At 41.8% G+C, this 14578-nt stretch overlaps 1 protein-coding gene across 1 annotated transcript in view; it reads right to left on the bottom strand.

Annotated features, from left to right (window-relative positions):
- The window catches only part of Zmym4 (zinc finger MYM-type containing 4), a 116913-nt gene extending 104311 nt beyond the window's left edge, over positions 1-12602 (bottom strand). The window contains exon 1 of the mRNA XM_032897737.1: positions 12329-12602. Within this exon, the coding sequence (XP_032753628.1) occupies positions 12329-12367 (39 nt within the window). The 5' untranslated portion in view covers positions 12368-12602. The remainder of the gene's footprint in view (positions 1-12328) is intronic.
- Positions 12603-14578: the final 1976 nt, after the last annotated feature.

The following is a 14578-nucleotide window of genomic DNA, read 5'->3' as shown; positions in this document are numbered from 1 at the left end:
CAGCAGTGCGTGGAAGAGATGGCCCTGACAGGGTTATGAAAGCAAGAGAGCTGGCCTTGCCCCTCACTTGGGCAGCACAGTAGAGATGAATGACCCTGATGGTAGGCCCCGCAACTTGTCTGCTGTGCAGCAACATGGGCAAGGGAGGGATGGCCTTCCCCACTCTTGCCCCTGCCACCTATTGCAGGCAGGAGAGCTGTTCCTGCTCCTGACCTAGGCAATAGGATAGAACTTTTCCTGGATAGTGAATTGGTGGTAAGCCAGCCCTGAGGGGGTGAAGAGCAGGAGAGTTGAGAGCTGAGAGCTCAGACACCTCTCAGACCCAGATTTAGGGCTTTGAATTGTTCCACCCCACCATCTAACCCATCAGTAAACTGCTGGAGTGCATGAAGGGGCCCGGTCCCATAGATTCAAAACTACAGGCTCTCCGTGACACAAGGCAGTAACAAAATATCCGAGGAGTCCCAGTGAGGTTCCAGTATGGGCAGAGTAGCAGAAGCCAGAGGCCTTGTACCAGACTAATGAGTCATTGCAATGAACATTTGCGAGCAAAGAAGTGTGGACAAAGGGAATACTATGGGACATACTGTGATACAGTATAGCTTCCACGAGATATTTTTTTCCTGTGTTTGGGGGGGAGGGGGTGGCACCAGGGGTTGCAAAGTAGAGGCCGGGTATGAAGGGAGGTGGAGATGAGTAGATTGTGGTACATGATGTAGAATTCATAAACCAATAAAGTTAAAGAAAAAAAAGAAGAAAAATGCAAATCCAGACCAGCCAGCTGATTCCATAGGTTAACATGTCATACAAGCTTTATGTCTTAAATTAAATCACCAGAACCCAAATCCCTACAGGTAACATAGGAGCCACAGGCTCATGGCCTGATATATACATACCAGCTAGCCTAGAGACCATACCTAAAAACGAAGGCGAATACGGATTCCTGAAAGTTGTCCTCTAACCTCCACTTTGTACCAGGCACACATACATACAGACAGTCAACACCCCTTCCCCACCCCCTCTCATACAGAGTAAATTAAGTGAAAAACGTAAGAGCCAGCAAACGGCTCAGTGGTAAAGACCATGTCACCAAGCAGTACAGCATGAGTTCAATCCCTAACATCTACCAAGTGGGAACAGAGAACCAGCTGCTGAAAAGTTGTCCTCTTATCTTCACATGTGTAAAAGGGTATGTTTGAGCAAACACACACAATAAATGCAACAAAAACAAATTAAAGGGAAGCAAGGTTCAGATCCCAACACCCACACTGAGGCAACTCACAACCACCTGCTCCTAGAGGATCTAAGGCCTCTGGTCTCGTCAGGCACCTGCATTCACATGCATATACCCACACACACACTGTCTCAGGGTTACTATTGCTGGATGAAACACCATGACCAAAGCAACTTTGGGAAAAAAGGGTTTACTTGGCTTGCGTGTCATCATTACTGTATCTAAAGGAAGAAATCAAGGACAGGAACTCAAACAGGGCAGGAACTGTGTGGTGGTTTGAATAGGTATGGCCCTCTGAGATTCATGTGTTTGAATGCTTGGCCTATAGGCACTATTAGAAGATATGGTCCTGTTGGAGTAGGTGTGGCCTTGTTGGAGGAAGCAGGTTTTAACTTCAATTTTTTTCAAGGTCTACTTCTAATGATGGTTCTTAAACACTTTAACCTCCCTTGTAGCCCACCTCCCACCAGAGGTAGTATAAAAGAAAGGATATGGAGGAAGTGGACCTGTTTAGAAAGACTTCTTTGGAGCAAATCCTATTAAGTTGTCAGGAAATCAGCAGTTCAGTTCACAGGAGTCAGCAGCGGAAGTGATCCACTCTCAAACACTTTAACACCAGCAGTCTAGTTAGCAACTGTGCTAGCACGACGTAGCAGAGACAGCCAGGCCTCAGCTTCAACACAAGTCAGCAGGAGGGACCAGGAGGAATGCTAGGAAGTTCTTAGCTGTGATCCTCTCAGCAAAGTGGAGATCAGCGAAGATGAAAGACCCAGAAGCACTGCACAGCTAGCTCTGTAAACAAGCCTCGCTCAGCCTCACACTGTCCACTGAGTTCTTTCTATTTATGCTCTCTCCAAACATCACGTGTCCTCTTGCCTCAGCATGTGTCTTGCTCAGCTGACATCACTCTGCCAATCAGCCCAAATCCTCGCAAGCAGCAAGAAACTGAAGTAAGCCGCAGCAGCATAAAAAAGAGTTTTTTGGTGCGTTTCTCTCTACAAAGTCCTGACAAAAGCAGCTCAACTACACAATGTAAGGCAGGCCAATCCATTCTTGTCGTTAGCAAAGAACCCCCATCACATGTTCTTTCATGTGCTTGTTTTAGCAGACAGAACCTCCTTTCTCCTGCGTCTGCTTCAGTGAAACGTTCCTTCACAAGTCTGCCTTAGCCTTTCATCCGTGTTCACTTCAGGAAAACACCCCTTCAAGTGTTTCCCCAGCAAAACACCATGCAACACAACTGACTTTCCAAAGAATGCTTTTAAGTTTCCACTTCAATGTGTCATTGTGGGGATGGACTTTTAGGTGTCCTATGTTCAATCTACACCCAGTGTGATTCCTCTGTCTGCAGATCAAGAGGTAGAACTCTCATCTCCTTCTCCAGCACCATGTCTGCCTGCAATCCACCATGCTCCCCGCCATGATGATAATAGACTAAATCTCTGAAACTGTAAGCCAGTCCCTGAAATGCTGTCCTTTGTAAGAGCTGGCCTGGTCATAGTGTCTCTTCACAGCAATAAAACTCTAACTAAAACAAACTCTAACAGGTCCCAAGACCTTAGGAGAACTGATGTCACCAAGGCATCAATCATTCTGACAAAGAGCCCAACACAGACTCCAAAATTTGCCTAAATAATAACAAAGACTTAATCTATCATAGTCTATAATTCCGGAAAAGTCTCTAAATATACTAACCTTGCTTCCTGGCTTCTGTAGCTCTGCTTATTGCTAACTGTTCTTGCTAAATGAAGTGTGTCAATCAGAATATGGGTTTTGTGCACAAAAAGCCAAGATCAGTAAGGATTGTGGCTACGTTAATTTGTGCGACCTAGAGGCAAAAGCTGATGGACAAGCCACAGAAAAATGCTGCTCACTGGCTTATTCTCCATGGTTTGCTCAGCCTGCTTTCTCAACCCAGGACCACTGGCCCAGGGTAGCCCCACTCTTAATGAGGTAGGCCCTTCCTCATTGATCACTAATTAAGAAAATGCCCAACAGGCTTACCTACAGCCCAATCTTACGGAATCATTTTCTCAATTGAGGCTCCCTCCTCTTGAAGACTCTTAGCTTGTGTCAAGTTGACATGCAACTAAGCAGCATACATACAAATAATGAAGAATACATTTTTAAAAATAAACTAGAAAAAAAGATGCCTTTTCAAAATTAAAACAGCAAGTAAGCAAATCTAAATCACAGTAAGATGTTACACCATACTCACTAGTGTGATTATTGCCAAAAAACAAAAGAAAAGAAGAGGTGCCCATGCAGACATGGAGACTGCAGTTTCCATGCATCCCTTATGGGTGAAAAAAGTAAAGCAATAGTCTTATGGTGCCTGAAACAATAAACAATAAACAATAAACAGAACCCCCATGTAACCTACCAAGTCCACAGTCAAGACCAAAACAATGAAGGACCGGGACTCATACTTTACAACAGACAAACCTAAATAACCGATTGATGAATGAGAAAATAAAATCTGGTATAAATAATGGGATTATGTCTTCAGGCATATGAGAGAATGAGAAATTCTGATACATATGAGGTCTGGTCAAACCTTGAAAATGTGCTGAGTAACTTATCAGACTCCACAGGAAAAATACATAAGATATCCATCGTATGACACATTCATCATAGGCAACCTACAGAAGTAGGTTAGAATCTACGGGGGATGAGAAGAGGAACTGGAGAATCACTACTTAGTGTGTAAGTTTTCTATCTAGGCTAAAATAATTGGTGATAGTTGCATTAAACCATGAATATACTTATAAAGCCATCTTAAATTCTTAAAATGAGGCTGGGCATGGTGGCAAATGCCTTTAATTCTAGCGCTCAGGAGGTAGACAGATGAATCTATGAGTAGCAGGACAGCCTGATCTACATAGTGTGTTCCAGGACATCCAGAGGTATAAAGACAATTCCTGTCTCAAAAGCGAGAAAGAAAGAAGGAAGAAAAATAAAAAAGAGAGAAAAGAAAAGAAAAAAGAAAAGGTTAAAATGGTTAACATTTGGGGCTGGAGAGATAGGGGTTAAGAGCACTGGCTGCTGCTCTTTCAGAGGCCCTGAGTTCCCAGCACATGATGGCTCACAACCATCTGTAATGGGATCCAATGCCATTCTCTGGTGGTCCAAAGACATTGTACTCATATACATAAAATAAGTAGATCTTTTCAAAAATGGTTAAGATTTATGTATATTTCTTCTTTTTGCTTTCTGTCCATTATAATTACATATAATTATTGGTTATATAATGATGTCTGATGTATACAGGGTGGAACAACTAAATCAAGTGGATTAACAGACCCTAAGGGGATAGTGGCCATGAAAGACAGGTATAAAAATAAATCCTCTCAGGGGCTGGAGAGATGGCTCAGTGGTGAAGAGCACTGGCTGCTCTTCCAGAGGTCCTGAGTTCAATTTCCAGCAACTACATGGTGGCTCACAACCATCTGTAATGAGATCTGGTGCTCTCTTCTGGTGTGTCTGAAGACAGCTACAGTGGACTCACATAAATAAAAATTAATTTAAAAAAATTAAAAAAAAATAATAAGTCCTCTCTTACAACCAAGAATTCACTGTTCTGCATAAGTTTAGGCATATCCAGCTCAAAGCTATGATTATGCTAAAATTGAGGTTGGTCCTAAGAATAGTTTATAATTTAAAAGGACAGATGAGGGGTTGGGGATTTAGTTAAGTGGTAGAGCGCTTGCCTAGGAAGCGCAAGGCCCTGGGTTCGGTCCCCAGCTCCGAAAAAAAAGAACCAAAAAAAAAAAAAAAAAAAAGACAGATGAATAAACTAAGGTTTATCTGATCAACATTCTAATTTTTCATGTGATAATTACCCCTTTTCCATATGTGTTGTCCTGAATGTGCAATCATGAGGTGGAGAGTTAAAGGTACCTGATTTACTGCAAGTCAATGTATGTTTCAATGTAGTAATATACTGTCAATTTAAATTTTCATTTTAAGAGTTGTTCATTTCCAGCACAATGGTAGTGTCACACACTTTCAATCCCTAGCACTCAGCAGACAAGCAGGCAGATCTCTTGTGAGTTCAAGACCAGGTTAGTCTATAGAATGAGTTCCAGGACAGCCAAGGTTACACTGAGAAACCCCCCAAAAAAGTTAATTTCCCAATTGTGATACTAAAACTTCCAAAAACAAACCAAACAAAAGCAGCCATAAATTGAAAAAAGGAAGGGTTTATTCTTATAATTACAACATTCAGAAAGTTTAGAAATCAGATCTCTGTGAATTCAAAGTAAAGAGAAAAGAAGGGAGAGAAAGGGAAAGGAAAAGAAAAGAAGGGAAGGGAAGGGGGAGAAAAAAAGTCTCTTAACTCTTTGGTCCAAGATGGCGGCTCAGCAGATAAGGATGCTGCTAAGCCTGGACACCTGAGTTTGATCCCTGAAAGAAGAGCACTGATTCTCAAAAGTTGTCCTCTGACCTCCATGTGTGCACACATGCACATACATACAGTAAGATGAAAAAACCCTTAATTAGCATATCCATCACTAAAAATATCACTTGTTGCTCCTATCTAACTGCAACTTCCTATCCTTTGATCAAGATCTCCCACCTCCCAGGATCTGAAAACTGTACTCTGCTTCCGTAAATTCAATTGTTTTTGGATTCTCCATTAAGTGAGATGTGATTTTTGACTTATTGTAACTAGCTTAACTCATTATATATAATGAATATATGTATTCATTATATTGAACTATTCAATATTCATTTCATCCTATTCAATTTCATTACAGTGAAATATATATGTATATCCATTATATGTGTCTACATAGCCATATATTAGATTTATTATATATTTGTACTAATTATAAATTATTTAAGTATGTAGACATATAATGAACACACAAATATATATTCGCATATAAAGTTTGTGTGTATATATCTGGCCTCCACAGACACTAAACACACACATGCGCACATGTGCACATCTCTCACTCAAAAATAAACTTTTAAAAAGATTCAGAATGTAGTTTTTTGCAAAAAAATGTTTTTTGAAGATGTAGTTAATGTTAAGATCTGGAAATAAGATCATTCTAGAATCCGGTAGGCCCTAAATCCAAGGAAGAGTGTCCCTTAAAGAAACACAAAAGGGGGTTAGGGATTTAGCTCAGTGGTAGAGCGCTTACCTAGGAAGCGCAAGGCCCTGGGTTCAGTCCCCAGCTCCGGAAAAAAAAAAAAAAAAAAAAGATGAGAGGGATAGAAAGAAGGCAACCTTCTGAAGACAGAGGCCATGAGAGAAGTGCAAACACCAGTAGTATAAAGGCCTTCAGAGAACACAGGGCCTGCTTGACATTGTGATTTCTTTGGAATTTTAATTTTTTGATTTATTTTATATGTGTAAGTGTTTTTCCTTCATGTATGTATATATAAGTCTTCCCAAAGAAGACTACTTAACTCTTAATCACTGAGTCATCTCTCCAGCTCAACACCTTGATTTCTTATTTGTATTCTCCAAAACTGTGAGCCAATACATTGTGGTAATAATTTCTTTTTTTTTTTTTTTTTTTTTTTTCAGAGCTGGGGACCGAACCCAGGGCCTTGTGCTTGCTAGGCAAGCGCTCTACCACTGAGCTAAATCCCCAACCCCATGGTAATAATTTATTATAGGAAACCTAGGAAACTAAGACAGAGACTGGTATGTGAAAGCACAGATTTACCCTAACAAAAACGGAGCAAGACTTAGTGTCATACCCAAACAGAAAGGAAAACAACAGGAAGTTTACTCGCTCTATGTATCAAGTTCCAGAACACCGATATATATATGACCTTGATTCAAACAAGATTTAGGGGGGAAAAAGAGGGGGAAATACAGACTGCTCCAAATAGTTGTTAAATAGATGTTGTTTAAGGCCATTTTGGGGAGAGTTCTAGAGGTTGGGAGGAGAAACAAGAAAAAAGTTCCAGGTGAACCTGGTGGTCCATGTCTGTATCCCAGTGCTAGACAAGCAGAGACAGAAGAGTCCATTAGGAGTCTGGGGCCAGCCAGTGTAGCTGTATGTAAAGCAAGCTAAAAAAGCAAGTGAAAACTTTTATTTTAATCATAAAATATTAAAACAAAAGTCTGTAATCCAATAAAAAGTTATCTACCTATTCCTGTGATTTCTTATACCTGCCTACATGCAGTTCAATGTTTATAAATTATTATAATACTACCGACCACACTTATAAATTTCATTTTTATTTATGTTTATGTGTGTGATTATTTAAGTTCATGTGTACCACATGCCCAAAGAGAAAAGAGGGCACTGGATACCCTGGAACCAGAAAGTTACAAATGGCTGTGAACTATCTGATATAGATACTAGAATTGAACCCAGGCCCTGTGGAAGAGCAGTAAACACCATCTAGCAGCTGAACCATCCATCTAGCCAAGAGATCTATTTATCTATCTTTTTATCTTTATGTATAGAGGTGTTCTGCATGTATTGTCTAGGAACCTAATGTGCCTGCCACTTGCAGAGGATAGAAGTCGGCATTGGGTCGCCTGGAACTGGAAATACAGATGGTTGTGAGACCATGTGGGTACCAGGTCAAACTCTGGAACAGCCAGTGCTCTTTACTGTGGGAGCACCTCTCTAGTCTAACATACTATTGCACTCTCTTTCTATCTCTGTCTCCTAAAGCCTGACAAGTGCTACCCACAACTTTCTCTAAGTTCAGATATAAGCAAGCATCCTGACACATATGTGGAAACAAGGTAAGTGCATTTTACAAATACATAAACATACTGTTTATGCATATGCTTTCTATATTTAAGCATACTGAATATTTCAAATTTAATATATAGAAATTAGGGCTGGAGAGATGGCTCAGAGGTTAAGAGCACTGTCTGCTCTTCCAGAGGTCCTGAGTTCAATTCCCAGCAACCACATGGTGGCTCACAACCATCTGTAATGGGATCTGATGCCCTCTTCTGGCCTGCGGTTGTACATGCAGGCAGAATGCTGTAAACATAATAAATAAATAAATCTTAAATATATATATATAGAAATTAGGCGTTAAAATAAATATAACTACAAGTTATCTTGAAACTCTAAAGTAGTAATTTTACAATGAAATATGGCAGATTTAGACTTGTTATTTCATAACACAATTGAGTCATATGAAAACTATTTATAAGCTTGATCAATCTACAAACCTATCTTAGAAGACAAAAAAATATAATTTTAAAATAATTCAAAAAAAATTCCCAAAATATTCTAGTATTAAAGTGTGAGACAAAGAGAGTAAATGCTGACCTTTACCCATACACAGAAAGGTGTAAACTTAGTCCTCTGCGTAACGCAGAGGGTATGGTACTACTCATCCATCTGCATACTCCTCTCCCCTAGTTCACAAACTAGAGACTGGCATTCATATGTAATCTGACTAAATATCAAGTCAATATAGTCTAACTGCTATCTGTTGTTCTAACTGCACACAAACAGGAAAATGAGACACCTATACACAATGTATGGTTGTCAACACAACTATTTTAAAATAATCACTGCTGGGATCAAAGATGTATGACTCCATCATAAGATTCCAGTAAGAATCTTTTGCATGCTTTTTTTTGTTTCTTTTTTTTTTTCCCCCGGAGCTGGGGACCGAACCCAGGGCCTTGCACTTGCTAGGCAAGTGCTCTACCGCTGAGCTAAATCCCCAACCCCTCCAGTAAGAATCTTATATCCCATTTCATCCATGAAATTTCAGATTTACTAACCTCCTGGTACAATCTAGGTCTATGCAGATAACAACAAAGCACAATCTTTTTTTTTTTTTTTTTTGGTTTTTTTTTTTTTTTTGAGCTGGGGACCGAACCCAGGGCCTCGCTTCCTAGGCAAGTGCTCTACCACTGAGCTAAATCCCCAACCCCAAAGCGCAATCATTTATCTGTATTAAATGTCAGGCCTGCAGGCACATGCCTGTAATACCAGCTCTTGGAAAGTAGAAGCAAGAGGCAGATCAAGGTAAACTGTGGATACAAAGCTAATTCAAGGCCAGCCTAGGCTACATGACACGTTTTCAAAATAATTAAGAGAAAAGAAAAAGAAAACTGTACTAAACAACTCCCATCAATCTGCCTATAATGGATTTAACATTTTGGAAGGGAGAGAAGGCATTTGTATCACAGAAACCAACTCTCTTGAACATTTTAACAATGATAAAATGGATTATGGATGCAAAAGCTATTGAAAATATTGGATGTGGAGCTAGAGAAATGGCCCAGCGGTTAAGAGCACTGGCTCTTCTTCCAGAGAACTCAAGTTCAAAACCCAGTGCCCACTGGCAGTTCTTGTCTGAAACTTCATTCTCAAGGGATCCCCTTCTTGACTCCACAGGCACTGTAATGTGGTACAGACAACACCCATACACATTAAAGTTTTAATTAAGATAAATATATATTGAATGTAGAAGCTGGAGAGTAGGAAACACATAGGCTGCTCTTGCAGAGGACCTGGATTCAGTTACCAACACCCATATGGCACCTCATATCCATCTATAATTCTAATTCTAGGTTATCTAAAGCCCCCTTCTGGCCTCCAAAAGCACCAGACCTGGACATGGCACATACATACATGTAAGCAAGCACTCAAACATACAAAATAATAAATGAACACTGACTGCTCTTCCAAAGGACCTGGGTGTGGTTCTCAGCACCCTGTGGCTCCCAACCATCTATAATTCCAGTTCCAGAGTGTCTAACTTCTTCTGACCATGCATGTGGACAATGCATGTATGTAATACACACATATAAGCTGAAGACTCATGCACATTAAAAAAACCAAATCCATATATATATATATATATATGCATATACACACACACACACACACACATATATATATATATATATATATTACAAACATCCTCCACAATTTATTATGTAAAACCTGTACAAGTGCTCCATGTGCTTCATGGTATCAAATGTAATGTTTGAAAGCTGGGCTGTGGCTCAATGGTAAAGCATGCATGAAGCCCTGAGTTCAATTCCCAGCACGGAAAAGAAAAAAAGGTTTCCTTTTTAGAAAGGGTCTCACTATGCAGCCCTGACTGCCATGAAACTTGCTGTGTAGAGCAAGGTGCCCTCACAAAGATCCACTGCGTTTGCTTTCTGAGTGCTACTATTAAAAGTATGACCATTGGCTGCTTTAAAAAAGAAAAATTTCCCTGCAATCCCTTTTCCACCTAACATACATACATGAAAAAGAATATACTTAAATAATTTAATCTGTCAGCAAAGTGCTTAGACTTTTCTAAGACATTCTATAAAGCAAATGACAACAGCATTACTAGTAAATGAGCATCTCTGAATTTACACTATAGTTAATTTGTTCTTTATATTTAAGTTAGTAGACATGTCACATGCATTCACTCAAGAGAGTTTACTACTAACCAGAAATTGGAAAACAACTAAGAATTTCAAAACATGTATATTCTATATGAGTATTTATAGTAAATGACCTATTTGGATATATATTATATATCTTAACCTGTCCTATGATTAATATATGAAGAGAACCTAACATTTTGCAAATCTAAGACTACCAACATTAAATTTTAATTGTTAAAAATGCTAAAATGCGGTGTGGGTGTACCTAAAAGACTAACGACTGGGTAAAGAGATGGATAGATGAAATAACTACGTAGTAAACAGGTATCTAGGTATACTGTCACTAGTAGAATCTAGGGGTTTGGGAATGCAGTTGCACCCTGAATTTAAAATGCATTTTTACTTTTCTTGACAGTTATAAACAGTTTCTTAATGAACTGTTAGAAACATCTGCTAAGGCATCTTTTACATTTTTAAAAAGAGAAACTCCTCAAGCTAGGAGTGCACCTCAGTGGTACAGGCTTGTCAAGCAGATGTAAGGCCCAGGATCCAAGGCCAGGACTGGAAGAATTAAAAACAAAACAAAACAAAACAAAACCTTACATGCAACCAACACAAGCTTGCAAATCCATATTCAAATCTCAGATCAAAACTTTTAGATAGGAAATAAGCCTACATTTCAGCCACAAACGGGCAGCATAGTTACTGAGGTTGAACTCTTTACAAAGCACTTCACACAATGTCAGGCACATGGTCAGCACTCAGTATGTTAGCAGTATGTATCTCTGAATAGACATCGTTGCTGAATGGAAAAAGCATTTTTGGTTGAGAGTCAGTAATAAAGTTTTAACCACTCATCATTTGGAGACCATTTCCAAAAGGAAGACTCTTGATAGAAAACTTGACAAACTTGATACTTAACATGCTGGTGGAGGAGAGTTTAAAAAAAAAAAGAAAAAGACTTGAAAAAAACATTACTCAATGGATAGTATTGTTCTCCATCTTTAGAAAATTACTCACAATTAAATTTTTAAAAAAAGTTTCAAGACAAACTTTTAAAAGGCTTACAACTCCTGTGTAGACAAGGCTTCACCTAGGCAGGCAAGGCTGGCTGGGAACATTCTAACGACAAAACTTGTCACTCTTCCACGTTCCTAACTGCAGGTAAAGAAGCTAGACTACAACACATCCGTAGCTATCAAAAACCGTTCCCCCAGCCCCAAGACCATAACCCCACTTCTTCTAAGGTGTAGAGTACCACGTCCACTTTGGAGCTTGATAACGGTCAAGGGGGAGGGGAGTGGAGGCAGGAAGATGAATCGGCTTCGGTGTTCCCGCAGCACCCTCCCGGTTACTCCTCATGAGACAACCAATCCTCCACGACTTCTTCCCGCCACCGCTACCCCCACCTGACCTCTCCCCAGAGAAACTTCCACAGACTCCGTTTACCTCGAGGATGCAGAATCGGAGTCTGACACCTTGCGTCCCCGAGGCTCCCCGCATACGCACCACCACCCACACGCCGGGGAAGGGAGGGGACCCAAGCGGACCACGGTCCCAGCCCCTCCCCCTCCCCGCCGGCCACCGAGCTTTGTCCCACCTGCCGAGAGGACCCCGGCGCCGCCTCCGGCCGCCCCTCCCTCAGGCCGTCGACCACCGCGCCACCCATGAGCTCCGGGCTGGTCGGGGCCGACCGCGCCCCGCCCCCCGCCCGCCCGCAGCCCGCAGCCCGCCCGCGGCCTCACCTCACCTACCCTCTTTCGGGGGCCGGTCTCCACCTCCCGCTCCGCCATGTTGGGCCCCGCTCGGAACCGCGGCAGCTCCCGGCGCGGCAGCCCCGGCCCCTCTCGGCCCCCGCCCACACTGCAGACACGGCGCTTCACTCGCGGCGGTCCGGTCCCCTTGGCCCCCGCCGGGCCTGGCGCGGGAGTGACGAGGGGGCGGAGGCCCGCGCGCTGGCCGCAGATCCTGGGGTCCCACGGGCGGGCGCGTGGGCACGAGGGCCTGCCGGGGCAGGGGGGCCGGGACTCGGGGGGTTAATGGCCTCCAAGGGGCCCCGTGAGTAGGATTATTTTCTCTCAGAGAAATTCCTCCGCCTGTGGTTTCTTAAAGGGATCTCCAAACCAGCCCCTTGCGCGCGCCCCTGATGCGCAGGCGCGCTACAAGCCCCTCCTCCCTTTCCCACCAAGCCCCCGGTCCTGAGCGTGCGCGGTGAGTGGCCCAGGCTAGGCCTAATCCTGTTAGTCTCTTTGCTGCCAGCAGCTGCTCCCACCACTCAACTATGGCCGCTCCCTTAAAGGGACCATGACGAAGGGATGATGTCAGAATGAAAGATCTTAATGGGAGGACTATCTGGAAGACTGGGTGAAATGTCAATGAGGGGTTCACATCACCACTCTACACCTAACTACAGAGATAGTGCTAAAAGGAGAAAATGCTGATGACCTGAAGTTCTCAGTGAACCTCTGAACGTGAAGAATCCCAACCAAGAAGAACACAAGACTACTGTCTCAAGGAGAAACCAACAGCTTGTCAAGTAAAGGGCGTATACCATCAAGAACAACTTCCAACCTTAAAGTCAGATCCACTGGTGGTTTTGAAGACAGAACCAACAACTAAAGATAATTTCTTCAATAACTGTTTGTCATTAGAATGCCAAAATGGGGAAGGATCTTAGAAACCATCTACTTACTCCATTGCTCTCAAAGTTAACATTTCAGTATGGTCATTTGAAGTAAATTAATTTACCTCAAGATATCGAATGGCTGGTGAGGAACTAGAACCCAGTCTGGAATTGCATTCCTCCAGGATACTAAACACACAAAACTGTCCTCGGGGGAAGAGAACATAAAATGTAAAGAGCCTTGATAATTCAACAACATGGCTGCTCTCCTGGGAAGTCACATGTTGATAATCTACAACTGCTATGTGCCATCATTTGTCTCCACTGAAGAAACTTGAGGATCTGACTTGAAGGATAGGAGTTGAACTGTCAAAGCAGAAAATCCAAGGTTAGGGGCACTTTCTTCCCTGAAGAAAGCCAGAGAGAACGAGAGCTGAAGTCCTCACATGGGATTCTTAAGGAAGGATTAGGCATAAGGGACAGACATGTAGTAAGAAATATATGGAAATTAGTTGGGGTTGGTTGGGGTTGGGTTGGGTTGATCTAGTTTGCTATTGTAATCCAGGGTGGCCTGGAACTGGTGGTCCTCCTGCCTTGAGCAAGTGCTTGGAGTGCTGGGATACTAGAAATCCCCAAAGAACTAATTAGAAAAAAAAAAAATTAAGTCTCTGATTGAAGAGTTGTCCTTCTCCATGGAAATACTTATTCAAAGGGAACCTAGAAGCTCCTATTCTTACAGGATGAGACTCACTCTACAACTATACTTCTGTGTGTTGGGCAGTAGCTCTTTGAACCCAGGAACTTTGGCTGAACACTGGAAAGGCTGAATGTTTCCATGCTGGTCCTTGGTTCTCACCTAGGCCTGTTATCTTTTGTTTCACTTATGGGCAGAACAAAAAGAAACATTCATTTCTGCTAGATAATTTTTTTAAATATTTTATTTATTTATTATATCTGAGTACACTGTAGCTGTCTTCAGACACACCAGAAGAGGGCATCAGATCTCATTACAGATGGTTGTGAGCCACCATGTGGTTGCTGGGATTTGAACTCAGGACCTTTGGAAGAATAGTCGGTGCTCTTAACCACTGAGCCATCTCTCCAGCCCCAGATAATTTTTTTAATATCCTAGACTCTTTATTTGCACATCCAAGGCAAAAAGCAAATAGAAAGATCAAGAAAAGATGTTTTCAGGGATCGCAGTTAAATACAAGGTTGGATGGTTTCCACCTTTTTAGGGACTGTAGAATACTCCCTTCTAATAAAATCCAACAGCTTAAAATGGAACTTCTGAAGGGAACACTTCAAAGGCAGATAGCAGCCTGGTCTACGTAGACAGTCTAAAATAAGAAAAGGGGGGAAAAAACAGTAAAGTGGAACT

The sequence above is a fragment of the Rattus rattus genome, chromosome 1, assembly GCF_011064425.1.
Source record: "Rattus rattus isolate New Zealand chromosome 1, Rrattus_CSIRO_v1, whole genome shotgun sequence".
Classification (NCBI taxonomy): Eukaryota; Metazoa; Chordata; class Mammalia; order Rodentia; family Muridae; genus Rattus; species Rattus rattus.
Note: the sequence above shows the minus strand (reverse complement) of the source record. Positions and strands in the feature narration are given on the sequence as shown.